We start from the raw sequence: 19576 nt of genomic DNA on the forward strand, positions 1-19576 counted from the left end.
AGGAGCCTCGCAGCAAACTGCGTGGCGCGTCCTCTAATGCCGCGTGCAGCACTTCATATTACATGCGTGTTGCTTCGGCAGGAGCTGCTAATGAGACGTTTAAGACGCATCATTCGCCGTGAACGTAGGAGCCGACGGAGAATGGAGGAGTTCATCACGAGAGGCCGTTAGAGACAGAACATGAATTCAGTTCGGACAGGGACAAGGAGATAAACGGTGATAACATTTGCCTGAACTTGGGGCCGATTAATATGCTAACTTGGGGCCGATTAATATGCTTTCTGTAGTAAGTTGTACTACATTAAATCAGTTGTATATCACTCGTAGAAAAAGGCGTAACGTTGCGTGTTCGTACTTCGTGTTTTGCAGTTTTAAGACAGTTCTTAAATTAGAAACCACCTGACAAAACCGGCATTGCCCGGCTATTCATTTTGCCGCTTTTCTATCCCCGAAACCTTGTATGTACTTCTGCAATACACTCGGTATATGACGATTTCGGACAGTTTCTGCATGATGGGCGCAGCTGCCTCGCGTGTCAACAGCGCAATTTTGTAAACGTTTCTACGGCAACGCCTCTTCGTAGCTCAGATGTTGTTGTTGTGGTCTTCATTCCAAATACTGGTTCGATGCAGCTCTACATGCTATTCTATCCTGTGCAACCTTCTTCATCTCCCAGTACCTACTGCAACCTGCGTCTCTCCGAATCTGCTCACAGTATTCATCTCTTGGTCTCCCTCAACGATTTTTACCCTCCACGCTGCCCTCCAATACTAAACTGGTGATCCCTTGATGCCTCCGAAAGTATCCTACCAACCGAACTCTTCTTTTAGCCAGGTTGTACCACAAAGTTGTCTTCTCCCAATTCTATACAGTACCTCCTCATTAGTTACGTGATCTACCCATCTAATGTTCAGCATTCTTCTGCAGCACCACATTTCAAAAGCTTTTAATCTCTTCTTGTCTCAACTGTATATCGTCCATGTTTCACTTCCATGCATGGCTACACTCCATATAAATACTTTCAGAAAAGACTTTCTGACACTTAAATCTATACTCAATGTTAACAAATTTCTCTTCTTCAGGAACGCTTTCCTTGCTATTGTCACTCTACGTTTTATATCCTCTGTACTTCGACCGTAATCAGTTATTTTGCTCCCCAAATAGCAAAACTCATCTACTACTTTAAGTGTCTCATTTCCTAATCTAATTCCCTCAACATCACGTGATTTAATTCGACTACATTCCACTATCCTCCTTTTGCTTTTGTTGTTGTTCATCTTATATCCTTCTTTCAAGATGCTGTCCATTCCGTTCAACTGATCTTCCAAATCCTTTTGTTGTCTCTGATACAATTACAATGTCGTCGGCAAACCTCAAAGTTTTTATTCGTTCTCTCTGGACTTCAATTCCTACTCCAAATTTTTCTTTTGTTTCCTTTACTGCTTGCTCAATATACAGACTGAATAACATCGGGGATAGGCCACAACCCTGTCTCGCTCCCTTCTCGACCACTGCTTCCCTTTCGTGGCCTTCGGCTCTTATAACTGCCATCTGGTTCAAAATGGTTCAAATGGCTCTGAGCACTATGGGACTTAACAGCTGAGGTCATCAGTACCCTAGAACGTAGAACTACTTAAACCGAACTAACCTACTGACATCACATACATCCATGCCCGAGGCAGTATTCGAACCTGCGACCGTAGCGGTCGCGCGGTTCCAGACTGAACCATCCTAGAACCGCTCGTCCAGACGGGTCGGCACTGCCATCTGGTTTCTGTACAAATTGTAAATAGCCTTTCGCTCCCTGTATTTACCCCTGTCGTCTTTAGAATTTGAAAGAAGGTGTTCCATTCAAGATTGTCAAAAGCTCTCTCTAACTCTACAAATGCTATAAACATAGATTTGCCTTCCTTTAATCTATCTTCTCTGAGAAGTCGTAGGCTCGATCCTACATTTCTCCTGGATCCAAACTGATCTTCTCCGAGGTCCGCTTCTATCAGTTCTTCCATTCTTGTGCAAAGTATTCGTGTTAGTATTTGGCAGCCGTGACTTATTAAACTGATAGTTCGGTAATTTTCACATCTGTCAACACCTGATCTGTCAGCATCTGCTTTCTCAGAAACTAGAATTATTATATTCTTCTTGAAGTCTGAGGGTATATCTCCTGTCTCATACGTCCTGCTCACCAGATGGAAGAGTTTTGGCACAGCTGGCTCTCCCAAGGCTATCAGTAGCTCTAACGGAATGTTGTCTACTCCTGGGGCCCTGTTCCGACTTAAGTCTTTCGGTGCTTTGTCAAATTCTTTACGCAGTAACATATCTCCCTTCTCGTCTTCCTCTATCTCCTCTTTCACTTTTCAAGTACATTTCCCTTGTACAGTCCTCTATATACTCTTTCCACCTTTCTACTTTCGCGTCTTTGCTTAGGACTGGTTTTCCATCTGAGCTCTTGATATTCATACTGGTGGTTCTCTTTTCTTTATAGGCCTCTTTAATTTTCCTATAGGCGACATCTATTTTTCCCGTACTGATAATTGCTTCTACATCGTTACATTTGTCCTCCAGCCATTCCTGCTTGGCAATTTTGCACTTCCTGTCGATCTAATTTTTTAGACGTTTGTATTCCCTTTTGACTGCTTCATAGGTTGCATTTTTATACGAGGATCGACTGAAAAGTAATGCCTCCACCTTCGTAACTCTTCAACAGTTGGCAGCATTGGTGTACGGCAGGTACTGGCTTGCTCCGTTGCTCTTCTCTACAGCTCCAGTTGGCGGGAAGCCTTAGCATTGAACGGTTGTGTTGTTACGGTGTAAAGCATAGAACCCTGCGCAGACGGTCGGGTCGCTCAATGCGATTGAATCAACGTGTAGTCATTGAATTCTGGACGGCAGATGGTGTCACCCCAAAGGAGATTCATCAGAGAATGAAAGCAGTTTGTGGTGGCCGTGTCTATGGAATAACGACACAAAGATTCGCCCAAGAAAAAGAAATTCAAGACGCAGCCCTCAGCTGGAAAAATCATGACCACAGTGTTCTGGGTCGCAGATGGTGTCATCCATGTTGGTTTCCTTGATCATGGAACAACAATAAATTCAGAGCATTACATCACAACGTTGCGAACTCTGAAACGACCGTAACAAGGGTCCGAAAGGAAAAGGGAAATGTTTTCCTGCAGCATGACAATGCCAAATCACACACTTCACGTTCCACCATCCTCCATACAGTCCAGACTTAGCACCGTCTGACTTCCATCTGTTCCCGATAATGAATGACGATCTGCGTGGACATCATTATACTTCTGATGAAGACGTTGAGAGAACTATGAGACTGTGTTTCGGGAAACGGAGTGTCGACTTCCTCCGTGACGGCTTCAAAAAACTTGTTTATCGTTGGCAGAAATGTATCCAATTGGCTGGTGATTATGTGGAAAAGTGAATATTGGTAATTAAAGACCACATTATAAGGATTATTTCTGCGTTTGATTTATTAAAATATTCCCATCTAAACCCAATTAACGAAGTGGAGGCATTACTTTTCATTCAACCCTTGTATTTTCTCCTTTCATCGATTAAATTCAGTATCTCTTGTGTTACCCAAGGATTTCTATTAGTCCTCGTCTTTTTACCTACTTGATCCTCTGCTGCCTTCACTATTTCATCCCTCACAGCTACCCATTCTTCTTCTACCTCTTCTTCTTCTAGCTCACTCTTCTTCATAGCCCTATAGATGGCTATTGTTTTCGCCTAGAGCCGATTGCGCTTCGCAGCTGGAAGCTTTCAAAAGCGCTGCCATGGGTCAGTTGAGTGGACTGCAGGAATGTGTTAGTTGTAAAGAATAAATATATTAAAGCTTCATATATGATGCGCCATTTTTCAAGGATCTCAGTGTTTATGACGCCGTATTTCATGGCCTATGTGCCGTAAAACATACTTGTGTCGATATACTCAGCGGCATATGTGGATACTGTCTGCGAAGAACGTTGCGAATAGAGTTAGTAGCAAAGAAGTAATAAATTTAAATGTCATTCACGATGTGGCAATTTTTCACTCATCTTAGTGTTTGCAACGTCATATCTCCTGGACTGTGTTTGGTACCGTAACATAATTTTGTTGGTCGATTTAGCGGCAGATGCGGATACTATCTGCGAAATGTATTGCGAATAGAATTACTATCACAGATGCAATAAATTTAAACATCATGCATATTGCGGCTGTTCTTCACGCATCTAATTGGTTACGAGGTCATATCTCCTGAACTATGGTAGTTAGACGGTTCGAACCCCCACATCGATTGTTGCTTGGCATAAGGCGTATGTGTACCACGTTTGGTTGAAATCGGTCGAGTGTTTTAGCAGAAGATGTGAAACATACATGCACACACATTCAAATACGTAAGTACTTTTTATAATATGTATGGATGTAAAAAGTGAGCCTGCTGCTTTGGGATTTGTGCATGTTCCACTCAGCGAAGTAGAGTGGAGTTGTTGGCATTGACGGAATGCTACAAGAGGCCAAAATTAGGAGAGGTGTAAAGAAGAATTGCTCCTTGCCACCACTGACATTTAACTTGTATATTGAAGAGACAATTAACGCACTAAAGGACTGTCTCGAAAGAGAGTTGAGTGTCACCGACAGAAGATTATCGTGATACGATTCGCTGATGAGAAAGCAACTGTCAGCGAAAGTGATAAGGGTGTGTCAGGTGTTTAATAAATGAAATGTCTGCTAGCTGTCATATGCACATAAATAAAACTTTAACTTCGAGAGGTGGACTGTTTCGGAAGTAGAATACATCAAGAAGAAAAATGAAGAAACACAGTCTTCGTTTCTTGCAATCTGACAGTGTAAGCACAGACCAAATGTGGTTTAAATTCAAAGTAATAGTATCCACTGTAATTGAGAGACATATACCAAATAAATTAGTAAGAGATGAGACTTATCCCCCATGGTACACAAAACAGGTCAGAATACTGTTGCAAAAGTAATGAAAAAAGGATGCGAAATTTAAAAGAACGCAAAATCCGCCAATAGTGGCAAAGTTTTACAGAATCTCGATAATGAGCGCCAGATTGAATCGAGATGCTTTTAATAGTTTACAGCGAAACTCTGTATAGAAATCTGGCAGAATGTCCAAAGAGATCTGATCGTATGTAAAGTACACCAGCGGAAAGCCACAGTCAATACCTTCACTGCGCCATAACAACGGCGATCTTACTGGTGACTGGCATTAAACACGGTTTTCCGAAATACCTATATCAGAGAAAGGAAAAAAAATATTCCAGAATTCTGTCAAGAACAACTGACAACATGAGTAATTTAGAAGTAGATATCTCCGGTGTAACGAAGCAGCTTAGGTCACTTTATAAAGGCAAGGCCTCAGATTCAGATCGTATACAAGTCAGGTTCCTTTCAGAGTATGCTGATACAATAGCTCCATGCGTAGCAATCATATACAACCGCTGGCTCGTCGAAAGATCCGTACTCAAAAGACTGGAAAGCTGCACTAGTCACACCAATATCAATGAAATGGAATAGGAGTAATCCGCTAAATTACAGACCAATATCACTAACGTCGATTTGTAGAGGGATTCTGGACATATACTGTGTTCAAACATTACGAATTACTTCCAAGCAAACGATTTATTGGCAAACACCCAAAACGGATTCAGAATATATCGTTCTTGTGAAACACAACTAGCTCTTTATTCTCAAGAAGTAATGAGTGCTATCGACAGGGGATGTTAAACTGATTACAGATTTTCAGAAGGCGTTTGATACCATTCTTCACACGCGACTTCTAGTAAAATTGCGTGCCTATGGACTATCGTCTCGGTTGTACGACTGGATTCGCTATTTCCTGACATATATGTTACAGTTCGTTGTAGCTGACGGAATATCGTCGAGCAAAACGGAAGTGACATCTATCTTTCCCTGAGGAAGTGTTATAGGGCCTCTGCTGTTCCTAATCTACATAAACGATTTAGGAGACAATCTGAGCAGCCTTCTTAGGTCGTTTGCAGGTGATGCTGCCATCAGATTTTCAAAACCAACTGCAAAATTATGTAGTCAATATATCTGTATTGCGGGGAAAATGGCAATTGACTCTAAATAATGAAACGGGTGGCATTATCCACATGAGTACTAAAATAAATCTGTTAAACTTCTGGTACATGATAAATCATACAAAACTAAAGGCTGTCAGATCAAATAAACACCTAACAGCAATTACGAACAACAAATTGGAACGATAACATAGCTAATGTCGTGGGGAAGGCCAACCAAAGCCTAGGTTTTATTGGCAGAACACCTAGAAGATGCAACAGATCTGCTAAACAGACCGCCTATACTACGAGTTGTCAGTTCTGTGCTAGTGTTGCTGTGTTGTATGCGATTCTTACTAAATAGGATTGACGAAGGGCATCTAAAAAATTCAGAGAAGGGCATCTCGTTTTGTGTTATCGCGAAATAGGAGAGAGAATGTGACTGATATGATTCGTGAGTTGGGGCAGTAATCACTAATAGGGACCGCAGTTTCGTTCCGCAAAACCTTACCACAAATTTCCAATTTTCCACTAAAAGAATGGCGTTTTTTGTTGCAACGCCATCTGTTCATGAAATTTCAGTGTTCAACTTTCTCATCCGAATGCGAAAATATTTTGTAGATACCAACCTGCATACTGAAAAGTGACCATTATAATGAAATTAGAGCTCTCACGGTAACATTTAAGTGTTCGTTTTTCCCGCGCGCTGTGCGAGAGTGGAACGGTAGAGAAATAGCTCGAAAGTGTTTCGACGAACCCTCTGCCATGCACCTAACTGTGAATTGCAGAGGAATTACGTAAATGTAGATGTAGTATTAAGGCCACCAAAACGCTTAAATGCTTGTTATAAAAACAGCTGCTAATATCCAACCTTGAGACGAGGGAAGGGTTTCATGAAAAGCTGTGTTTCGAGTATAGCTGTGCACAGTTTCTAAAGATGAACCAAGTGAACGAATAAAAGCCTTTTAAATGTCGTGTTACGGAAGACTTTAATATCAGAAGGACTGCTAGAGTAAAGAATGTAACACTGCCTACAGCGAATGAATGAGGAAAAGTGTGTAGTGAAGGAAATAACAAATGGAGGGCATAAGTTTTTTGTACACGCATTATGACATGAACCGTTGCTGAAAACTGCAGCTGAAGACATATTGGTAGGAAATATTCGCAAAGAAAAGCCTATATATATAAGTATATAAGGCAGATAATTGGTTATCTGAGATGCAATGGTTACACGTAAGTGAGGCGGCATGAACGGACAACCGTATCAAAATCGCCCAAAGGTCGATAACCGAAATACCATCAATATATTCGGATTCCTAATTTACTTTTGACTGCTCGCGGTAATGAAATTTTATGGAAGCTACTCGGCTCCCAGTATTATTAATATTGGAAATTCTGATTCTTCGAATAAATTCTCTCTTTATTTATTTCAATTAAATATTTTTCATTCCACATAAGTACAGTAACGTGGCTTTCAATACTCTGCCTCTTTTGATGCTATCCCAGACAATGTATTTATAAATATCTAATTAAATTTTAACACGAGGTCCCTTTCCCATGTTTTAACGTCCCTTGTATGTACAGCACTATTGCCCTCCGGTCGTTAGAAAGAAGCAATACTCCCTAACCCAGAGGGTTTCAGTTTGGTTACATTTAAGGGCAAAAGCGTAATTCACACTTAAAACGCAATGAAGATAAAGCCAATAAAAGTAACAAAAAGATTAATGGCTCCAAATGGTTAAATAATTCAAGAACATTAAATATAATAATACTTCATACATTAGTAATGCCTCGTTCTTGTTATGGTCCATCAAATCATTATCGACTGCTGGTGAGATGATCAACACTTCTTGCCGGTGTCTTGGTCTCTGTTCTTCCAGGCTCATTCTGACGCTTTCTTTGACGTCCTCTATTCACCTTCTCCTAGGCTTTCCTCTTTGACCTTCTGTATATTGGAGTATTACAGTTTTTTTTTCTAGTGGGTCTTCTAAACTCATGATATTTCCGAAGGATCTTAATCTCATCTACAACATTTGGGGCTTCAAAGATATTTATGGTTTTCTTTACCAGGGCTTTTTATTTTTTTACCTTTACAGTCTATGAAGCTCTTACGATCCTTGTCCAAACATACTTTTCAGAAGAATAGATTTACTTGTGATCCATCTTTCTCACTGTGCGCGACGCACATCCGTACAAAACAGCGAAAAATATCAAGTCTCAGCCGTTTTTATTTTGCTCAGTAGTGAAGTTTCTTTTACAAACTTTGCTAAATTTAAGAATATCCTTATTTACTTAGCAACGGAGCTTTCTCGATGATCTCTTCGTCTATCATCCCACTAATCTTCATCCATTTTGTTCAAATTTACCTTTATGCCGACCGCTGTGGTCGAGCGGTTCTAGACGCTTCAGTCCGGAACCACGCAGCTGCTACGGTCGCAGGTTCGAATCCTGCCTCGGGCATGCATGTGTGTGATGTCCTTATGTTAGCTAGGATTACGTATTTTTAAGTTCTAAGGGACTGATGACCTCAGATGTTAAGTCCCATAGTGCTCAGAGCCAGTTTCAGTATAAGCTTCACAACAGACCGTTTTGCATTCGGTTGCATGCCATCACATTCCATCAGTCCTCATCATCTCGTAACACCAATACCATTCTATTTGAATTCCTTAAGAGTGAATACCTAGCTGGAAGTCCTACACGGTTTGTAACTCCCAAGGAGTTGATCTTCTGTCTTGACGGTCAGAATCTTTGTGATCATTGCGGTGAGCCATTTTCCATTTGGCGTTCATGGTGCAAGTTAATGGTTCGTTCTGAACATTTCTTGAATGTCGACGATGTCCATTTTGTGAAGTGTAATACATACACCCCGTAGAAGGTTAATCACTGCACCTCGCTGACACTCGTTTTCTGTCGCCCTCCTGATGCACGTGGTGATTAGCAGCTATTATTTTTTCTGTCATAACTGTTCAAAATGGTTCAAATGGCTCTGAGCACTATGGGACTTAACTGCTGAGGTCATCAGTCCCCTAGATGGTGGTGGTGGTTAGTGTTTAACGTCCCGTCGACAACGAGGTCATTAGAGACGGAGCGCAAGCTCGGGTTAGGGAAGAATTGGGAAGGAAATCGGCCGTGCCCTTTCAAAGGAACCATTCCAGCATTTGCCTGAAACGATTTAGGGAAATCACGGAAAACCTAAGTCAGGATGGCCCGATACGGGATTGAACCGTCGTCCTCCCGAATGCGAGTCCAGTGTGCTAACCACTGCGCCACCTCGCTCGGTCCAGTCCCCTAGACTTAGAACTACTAAAACCTAACTAACCTAAGGACATCAGACACATCCATGCCTGAGGCAGCATTCGAACCTGCGACCGTAACGGTCGCGCAGTTCCAGACTGTAGCGCATAGAACCGCTCGCCCACCCCGGCCGGCTCATAACTGTTAACTCAACACTTTCAAAGACTGAACTTGGGACCTCGTACATAAGGGGCTGCTTGTCATTTACGAAGGCGGACAGTGTTCATTGGTACACAACAATTTGTTTACCACAAGTGGTCGTCGAAGTCAGGAAAACAATCTCAAATATTGCATCATTCTTGGAAAATTGGAAATTTGTGGTAAGGTCTTATGGGACCAAACTGCTGAGGTCATCAGTTCCTAAGCTTACGCACTGCTTAATCTAACTTAAACTAACTTACGCTAAGGACAACAGACACAGCCATGCCCCAGCGAGGACTCGAACGTCCGACGGGGGGAGCTGCCCGGACCGTCAGAAGTCGCCCTAGACCGCGCGGCTACCCGGCGCGGCGCATCATTCTTCATCTGACAAAGCCGGCTGCGATACAACGCGTTAAACAGTTGATTATTTGACGGAGAAAAACATCGAATTAATACCTCATTGGCCGTATTCAGGTGATTTATCGCCTAACGAACTTATTTTTGTTCCTTTGCTTCAAATGTGAAACAGGAAGGTGTTTAATCTTTTGATGACCAACACCAGAATGGAAAAACGTACCCAGAATTAGTTAGAAACGTATGAAAAACTGCAGATGTTTTTCTTTTCTTTCACCGTACGTATAAAACCGAAATTCGGCCTTTACCCAGACATCCGTTTCAATGGAAATCATGCAATTCGAAAGTTATGTTTGTTGAATTGTGATATGGAACTGAGAGATAGTCGAAATGGATGGCACACCAGGATATACAATCAATTCATTCTAAAAGTTTGCTGTACACCTTGATAAAAATTAAAGTAGGACAAACATTTCATGAACTATCACACACAACTTTTGTTTTTTCTTTGAACTTGAAATTTCATTAACTACTATACAGTAATTTTCTTCAGAGTGTACGGTCGAAATTTTCGAATTGATTGACTTGTAACTTCAGTGTCATGTCCAGTTCCGTACACTCTCAATTTATAATTACACGAAGCGTAACTTTCGAACGGCATGATTAGCATTAAGGGAAATATCACTCGGATAAGAGAGATATTTTGTGTTAGTAATATTATGCTTGTTCGATATTATCGAAAGTTATGTTTGTAGAAACGTAACTAAAACCTGAAATAATATCGAAATAGTTGTGAGACTGAAGTGGCCAACCAACAAAAGTCACCTTGGCTTAAAATTAGGTACAAACAAGGATAAAGCGCTGTCTCAATGTCGTTGTCTGCAGCTGGCAGCTTAGTATGTTAAAAGCCGAATTGCAAATGCTTTTTAGGGGAAAAAACAAGTTTCTGTGAGTATATACGATGGTCAATGCAATTAGAGGTCCAGACAAGGTATAAAACATTATGCACACGTAAGCATTTAATTCGCTTTACTGTTACTTAAGCTGTAACATAATTCTTAGGCCTAATTTGTGAGTGAGTTCCGTACAATAAATGTTACGTTTTTGTTTTGTTACAAAGTTAGGATCGCATAACGGTGTATTATTTGTTTGCGGCTGTCGTCTCACAGGAAGTATACCCAGTGTCAAAAGCTCATTCAAAGGATTAAAATGTGCTTCTGCTGCTTCTATACGTGCATGAAGCCGTTGGATAATAGACTATCGAACCCTTTCGAAGGTTTGAGCAACCCGTTGAAAGACAATTCTATTTGTGGAATCTTCGTTGCGTTAAATAATTTCAGTATCCCCGCCAGCGGACATCAACAGGGGCGCAGATGAGCTGACGTGGGTTCCGTGGAAGAGTAGTGCAGAAAGCTATCACGGACGGCACACGCTAAGCATTGCAGGGTAGACGCACTGAACCCAGGAGTTGAGCTGTCGGCGACGATAGGGGCCGTCAGTTATTTTGCTTATTTCAACTACCTTGGAGTTTTAAGCACTGAAGAGCCAAAGAAACTGGTACGCCTGCCTAATATCGTGTAGGGCCCCCGCGAGCACGCAGAAGTGCCGCAACACCAAGTGGCATGGACTCGGCTAATGTCTGAAGTAGTGCTGGAGGGAACTGACACCATGAATCCTTCAGAGCTGTCCATAAATCCGTAAGAGTACGAGGGGGTGGAGATCTCTTCTGAACAGCACGGTGCGAGGCATCCCAGATATGCTCAATAATGTGCATGTCTGTTTGGCCAGTGGAAGTGTTTAAAACCAGAAGAGTGTTCATGAGGCCACTCTGTAGCAATTTTTGACGTATGGGGTGTCGCATTGTCCTGCTGGAATTGCCCAAGTCCGTCGGAATGCACAGTGGGCATGAATGGATGCAGGTGAACGGACAGGATGCTTACGATCGTATCAGATGTCAGAGTCGTATCTAGACGTATCAGGGGTCCCATATCACTCAAACTGCACACTCACAACGCTATTACAGAGCATCCACCAGCTTCAACAGTCCCCTGCTGACACGCAGGGTCTATAGATTCATGAGGTTGTCTCTATACCCGTATACGGCCATCCGCTCGATGCGATTTGAAACGAGACTCGTCCGAGCAGTCAACATATTTCCAGTCTCCAACAGTCCAATGTCGATGTTGACGGGCCAATGTGAGGCGTAATTTTTGTCGGACAGTTATCAAGAGTACACGAGTGGGCCTTCGGCTCTGAAAGTCCATATCGACGATGTTTCGTTGAATGGTTCGCACGCTGACACTTGTTGATGGCCCAGTATCGTAAACTGCAGCAATTTGTCACGTTGAACGATTCTCTTCAGTCGTCATTGGTCCCGTTCTTGTAGGAACTTTTTCGGCCGCAGCGATTTCGGAGATTTGATGTTTTACCGGATTCCTGATATTCACGGTACACTCGGGAAATGGTCGTACAGGGAAAATCCCCACTTCGTCTCTACCTCGGAGATGCTGTGTCCCATCGCTCGTGCGCCGACTGTAACACCGCGTTCAAACTCATTTAAATGTTGATAACCTGCCACTGTATCAGCAGTAACGGATCTAACAACTGCGCCAGGCACTTGTTATATTATATAGGCGTTGCCGACCGCAACACCATATTCTGCCTGTTTGCATATCTCTGTATTTGAATACGCATGCCTGTACCAGTTTCTTTGGCGCTTCAGTTTAGTAGAACCGCGGTCGGCTACAACAGTTACATTCAGGCAGACCTCACGTACTGACGTACGGCGAACGACGAGCATTGCGGACGGTGATTATAAAACAGCGGAAGAAATCAGTCCTGAGCTCCATAGTGCTAGCGCAATGACTGTCCGCATGGAGTTAAAAAAGAACAGGATATAATGGTGGAGTAGCTCCTCATAAGCCATACATTTCTGCGGTCAATGTCGCACGATGCTTGAGGTGGTGTAAAGAGTGACGCCACTGGATAGTGTGTGACTGGAAGAGAGTAATTTGGAGTGATAATGACCCTAGAGAATGTAGCAATCCAATGGAAGGGTTTGGAATTGGCAAATGTCTGTAGCTCGTTACCTGTCATCATATGTCGTGCAAATAGTGGACACAAAGGAGGAGGTGTTACAGTGTAAAGCTGTTTCTCGAGGTTAGGGTGTGGTCTCGTTATTGAATTTAAGACAATATCTAAATGTAGAAGGTTATGAACAGATTTTGCAGCGTTGCGTATTGCGTAAAATAAAGTAACAGTTTGGAGACGATGGTTGTTTGTATCATCATGCCAATGCACCCTGACATAAGGCAGCATCTGTGAACCAATGGCTTGTGGGCAATAACATTCCTGAAATGGACTGGCCTGCCCAGAGTTTCAACCTGAACCCAATGGAACGCTTTGGAATGATTCAGAACGTCGACTCCATTCCAGGCCTCAGTGTCCAACGTCACTACCTTCTCTGGTTTTGACCTTTGAGGAAGAATGGGGTGCTATTAGTCAACAGACATTCAGACACCTCATTCAAGGAGTCCCTAACAGAGTCGAGCCGTCGTAAAGGTGAAAAGAGACACAACCGGCATTACTGTCCACTGATATGTGCTTGCATTCTGCATGGGATGCTACCTCAGCAGATAAGGCGGGTCACCCCATTCAACACTTGCCTGCCTTCGGGAGGTTAGCTTTTACTATGTGGGCGAGGTGAGTTCGTGAATTTGGCCTTGTAAAACGAACCTGTGGGCGAAAACTTTACCGCAGAGCTGGAGAGACGACTGGAGAATTCTATCTCGACATTACACACCTCTGAAATTAACTATTGATAGCAATGTCAGGTGCCCAAAGTCGTACATGATGCCAGCCTAAAACAGGACTTGCCCACCCGTCATGTTGACAGGGCCTTGAAGGTTTGCACTGTTGTTCTTACTGGACGCTTCGAGACAAAACTTGTGATGTGGAGATTGTTGCCTATAGTACAGATTAATACACCGCTCCTATTTGTCTCCAAAGATGCAGTGCGCAGCTCTCTTGCATTCTTCCCGGGGTACCTACCAGTGATAATGTCAACTTGTTGGTAGCTGCTGACAGCTGGTGTTGGTGACCGCTGCTCATCACTACGAGACAATCTTCAGTATTTTCATTCTCACCATAGTGGTTGATTGTTCAAACGACATCGCCTTCGTTTGCACCAGTTCGGCGAGAATCTTACTGTGGTGGTAAACCTTCTTGTTGTAAAATGACAAGATGTGCAAGGTATAAGCCTGCAAAAATTCGTCGAGGCATGTTGACAGATTGAATGAACTGTGTGCAGAAGTAGCCCTGACCCTTCCATGGCTGAAGTGACAGCTCAGGCGCTGAAAAATTTTTGTAGTACACTTTAGCTTTCATTGCAGCAAACTGACAATGACTTAGTCACCTGTGCACCTCTGTAGCCTATTGGTGAGTGAATATTAAGAAACTGATCTGCGTTTTGCGGAACCGGATTGACATCTGGTTTCGTGACAGATGAAAATTTGTGCCAGATCAGAAGCCGAACCCCGATTTACCACCTATCGCGAGCAGTAGCTATAACTACTTTAGCTAACTGAGCATGTCTGACGGCATAGCAATGTGCAGATACAGACACTGTTTAAACACAGACGTTGTAACCATCACTAATGGTTAGCGTCACTGCCTTCAGTGCGGAAGGACCCGCGTTCGATTCCTTGTACCTCCTCAGATTTTTCTCTGTGGTGGGGAGGTTTGGAACAGGATCCATTGAATCTCGTGAGGTCAAACTAGAAGCTACATGAATGAAGAAGCAGTGGCACCTAGATTCATCTGCAAGCAATAAAAGCTGGAGAGTCTGGCGACATGGTGCTCGCACGTCCCACGATCACAGATTGCTACTCGGGCTGCCTTGTACGCAGCAGTCGGTCAGTCGAAACAGGCCTAAGGTTTAATCCATGAATGGTATTTACTATACTAGGAGTCGAACTTGGTCAGTAATTGTCACTGTATTTAATCCTTTAACTGCTGTGCACGAGTTAACCTGTTGTACCCCGTCGCTCTCCACGTCTTGAGGACACGTTTAAACGTGGCCCCTATATTTTCCTGAGGCGCCATCAACTTGTTCCAACGAGCTCTCACTGCTGCGGACCAGTTGCTTTCATATCACGATGAGTAAAAAGGTTTCGAGTATCTCTCATATAACGCCTGTGCCTCTTTGTGCGCTATTATTTGCAAAAAAAAAAAAAAAAAAAAAAAAAAAAAAAAAAAAAAAAGTTCCGATATCTTTGACCTATTAAGCAAATACCACGATTGTTATTACCAGATGATTCCAGATGCGCAGGGACGGAAAAGGGCGCCTCTCGCGTGACTATTCACCGAATATAAAAATCAATAACTCGAAAACGAAATGAGATATCGTTTTGCTCTCACTTGTAAACAAAATTTCAGTGTCTTATCTGCATTTCATACGGAGCAGAGTATGACCTAAAATCAACCATACGCAAAGTTTACGCAGTGCTTTTTCACCTCTGTCAACTCTATAAAATTTTTTGCGGTGTCTTACTTAAGGGGACCACACCCTGCCTATCTAACCCATGTTAATTTAGGCAAGTATTTGACCCATTTCTGAAAAAAAACTATTTGATGCAGGACATTAATATTTTTACTGTGTGTTACATGATGCTAACAGAGTCAACTGTACTAAAATCTACTTTATCCATTTTTTAGTTTTTAAGAAATACTTTTTTAAATTTATTAACAAGAAATATTAAGTATTTATGCAGAAAATATTTTTTGTGAACTTCCTAATGGGGGAATATTAATGAATGTAGTACTAGAGGTGGATTTTTATGTTATGCAGAGTCTCCGAAAATTTCAATCATTTATCTATGATAGTTTCTGATATAATGGGGCATATGTATTGAAAATTTTAGTTTGCGGGAAATTGACTTTAAAGAAAAAACTTTTGAGATTTGTTACTTGCAGTAAATTAAAACTGTCCTGCTGCATATGATGGCCCTTCTTTGGCCTCTAGCAGGTCATCCAACTTCTTTTTCACCTTCCTGGATGTTTGTCTTGCTATCTTGGCCATATTAGATGCAGACCTGTCTGCATCGGCTATCCTCATTTTATCGCATTGTTGCAGCCCAGTGAGGCCGGCCGTGGTGGCCGTGCAGTTCTAGGCGCTCCAGTCCGGAGCCGCGCTGCTGCTGCGGTCGCAGGTTCGAATCCTGCCTCGGACATGGGTGTGTGTGATGTCCTTAGGTTAGTTAGGTTTAAGTAGTTGTAAGTTCCAGGGGACTGATGACCACAGCAGTTGAGTCCCATAGCCATTTGAACCATTTTTTGCAGCCCAGTGATCATATTTTCACCAGGACTTCAGTACCCAACACTTTCCAATATTACCACAATTGAATGTAATGGCAGCATCAAGAACTCATAGTTTCATTGTATGCATGCCTACTAATACAGTTTTTGGAAGGCTGTTCCAAATTATGCTGTTGAAACATTCATTTGGGTTCTGAGTCTGCCCATGCAGGCATTTCCTAAGAAGGTCAGGATGAGCCAAGTCTTTGAAAATAGGATTAATAGCTGCAATAACAGCAGCAGGAAGACAATGCTGGTGAGAATAAGATTTTCCAGTTGCCTGAGCCCTATTGTATTTGCACCACGAATTGCAAGCAGCTCGCCACCGTAGTCAGTCCAGTGCACGCGTCTTCAGATGCATCTTCGGAAAGCTTTGTAAACTTGTTTCCTCTAAAATGTCGTTTCTTGAAAATGCCTTTACGTTTCGTCATCTTCAATAAACACAACAAAACACAGGTAAACAAGCACTGCAATCGTAAGTATAACAACTACTCGCAATCACACTTGAACAAAACTAACCGCGTGTTTGAAAGCGTGTTGTTTACAAATAGCAGAAACAAAAGAATACCGACCATTGCATTCCAAAGATAGCCAACCACTCGGGAGTAAAAAAAAAAAAAATCCCTAACGTACAATGTAGGGCATATAAGGATCTAAAATATATGCAGAAAAGTGTCTGACAAAAAAGTGGGCGTGCTACATAAACACACGTGGTAGGAAAATACCCTTTAAATGCTCGAAAAAAATTGTTTTCAGCAAAATGCTTTTCAGAGTACTTAAATAAAACCTTAATCTATCGAAACATGGTGAAAATCGAAAATCGATTTTTTTCGACCTGAACCAAGGTATGGCCACATTAATTTGATGCAGCGCAGTAACTACGACGAATAACGAAAAGAAACTCAGTTCTTTATCAAGCGATGATATCAGACTATAAGATGTGAAAAAGTAAAAATTTTTCGCCACATAGTTTTCTTTAAATTGGATTATAAGTATTTCTTAGGTGCTCGAACGTCGCCTCTCAGCAGAACTAGCAGCATCTGGCGTGCAGTACAACCACAAAAGAACTGCGCTCAGTACGGAAAGCTCAGAGCACGTCTGTAGCAACAGAAGTGTAAGATGCAGATTTCATACAAATTAAAGTTGAGCACTAAAGGGTAAGTGCACGTCTATCATAGAATAGTGGTCAAGGGTGTAGGACAAACATCGAATAGGAGTATCACTGCACCTACACAAAGAAGCACAGAATGTACGGTTTGGTGTTTCTTCGAGCCTTTGAAGAGCGTCAGGAAGAAATTGAAAAACTGGCTTCAAGGAAGAAGCTGATTATGCTGGAAAAGCCTAAATAAAATTTCTCAGGAACCGGCTTTGAGGAAACCAGGAATATATGCTACTGGCCATTAAAATTGCTACACACAGAAGAGATGCAGATGATAAACGGGTATTCATTGGACAAATATATTATACTAGAACTAACATGTGATTACATTTTCACGCAGTTTGGGTGCATAAATCCTGAGAAATCAGTACCCAGAACAACCACCTTTGGCCGTAATAACGGCCTTGATACGCATGGGCATTGAGTCAAACAGAGATTGGATGGCGTGTACAGGTATAGCTGCCTATGCAGCTTCAACACGATACCACAGTTCATCAAGAGTAGTGACTAGCGTATTGTGACGAACCAGTTGCTCGGCCACAATTGAGCAGACGTTTTCTATTGGTGAGAGATCTGGAGAATGTGCTGGCCAGGGCAACAGTCGAACATTTTCTGTATCCAGAAAGGCTCGTACAGGACCTAAAACATGCGGTCGTGCATTATTCTGCTGAAATGTAGGGTTTCGCAGGGATAGAATGAAGGGTAGAGCCACGGGTTGTAACACATCTGAAATGTAACATCCACTGTTCAAAGTGCCGTCAATGTGTGTGACCGAGACGTGTAACCAATGGCACCCCATACCATCACCCTGGATGAAACGCCACTATGGCGATGACGAATACACGCTTCCAATGTGCGTTCACCGGATGTCATCAAACACAGATGCGACCATCATGATACTGTAAACAGAACCTGGATTCATCCGAAAAAATGACGTTTTGCCGTTCGTGTACCCAGTTTCGGCATTGGGTACAACATCGCAGGCGCTCCTGACTTTGATGCAGCGTGAAGGGTAACTGCAGCTATGGTCTCCGAGCTGATAGTCCATGCTGCTGCAAACGTCGTCGAACTGTTCGTGCAGATGATTGTTGTCTTGCAAACGTCCCCATCTGTTGACTCAGGCATCGTGACGTGGCTGCACGATCCGTTACAGCCAAGCGGATAAGATGCCTGTCATCTCGACTGCTAGTGATACGAGGCCGTTGGGATCCAGTACGGCGTTCCGTTTTACCCTCCTGAACCCACCGATTCGATATTCTGCTGACAGTCATTGGATCTCGACCAACGCGAGCAGCAATGTCACGATACGATAAACCACAATCGCGATAGGCTACAATCCGACCTATATCAAAGTCGGAGATGTGGTGGTACGCATTTTCCTCCTTACACGAGGCATCACAACAACGTTTCACCAGGCAACGGCGATCAACTGCTGTTTATGTTTTAGAAATCCGTTGGGAACTTTCCCCATCTCAGTACATTGAAGGTGTCGCCACCGGCGCCATACTTGTGTGAATGCTCTGAAAAGCTAATCATTTGCATATCACAGCATTTTCTTCCCGTCGGTTAATTTTCACGTCTGTAGCACGTCACCTTCGTGGTGTAGTAATTTTAATGGTCAGTAGTGTATTACAACCCCCTACAAGGCTCCCATAGGGAAGAGCTTAGACTAATTACAGCACGCACATAGGCATTAAAATAGTCATTCGTACCCACGCTCCACACGTGACTGGTATGGAAAGAAGCCTAATAAGTAGTTCACCGAGAAGCACCCTCGGCCATGCCCACCTCAGTGGTTTGCAGAGTATGGTTGCACATGTAGATTTTGGGAAGAGCAGGAAGATCAATCTAGCTTTCTTTATATGTTGACGCAGTGTCTGGAGGTGTTTAGAAAGCCAAGTGTGTTGGTAACTGCCAGAATGGAGCAGCTGCAGATCTCTGTGACAACGTCTGGCGCTAATTTCAGACTGGCGCTGACGTGGTGGGCGGCTGGGTATTTCCGGTTCGAGCGAACACAGTACCTGGAAGGCCGGCCGTAGCGCCGTTGACCACGCCGACTGCAGGAGGCGACGGCCCGTGGCGGGGACGGGTGTGGGGGCGGCACCGCCCACTGCCGCCCACACCACCAGGTGCCGCCCCGTGGCCAGCGCCAGCCGCATCTGCGCGCGGAGATACCAGCTGTACACATCTAGTCGGAACAGGAAGGAGCCGCAGCCGTCGGTACTCCGACTAC

General features: G+C 43.0%; 1 protein-coding gene across 3 annotated transcripts in view; it reads right to left on the reverse strand.

The window, feature by feature from the left end:
* Positions 1 to 19576, reverse strand: part of LOC126334926 (glutamyl aminopeptidase-like) — a 431383-nt gene that overhangs the window by 165977 nt on the left and 245830 nt on the right. The window contains exon 2 of one of the 3 annotated variants that reach the window (XM_049997649.1): positions 19365 to 19502. The exons of the other annotated variants lie outside the window; for them this stretch is intronic. Coding sequence (XP_049853606.1) covers positions 19365 to 19502 — 138 coding nt within the window. The remainder of the gene's footprint in view (positions 1 to 19364; positions 19503 to 19576) is intronic. 3 annotated transcript variants of the gene reach the window in all.

This window comes from Schistocerca gregaria, chromosome 2 (genome assembly GCF_023897955.1).
Source record: "Schistocerca gregaria isolate iqSchGreg1 chromosome 2, iqSchGreg1.2, whole genome shotgun sequence".
NCBI classification, from domain to species: Eukaryota; Metazoa; Arthropoda; class Insecta; order Orthoptera; family Acrididae; genus Schistocerca; species Schistocerca gregaria.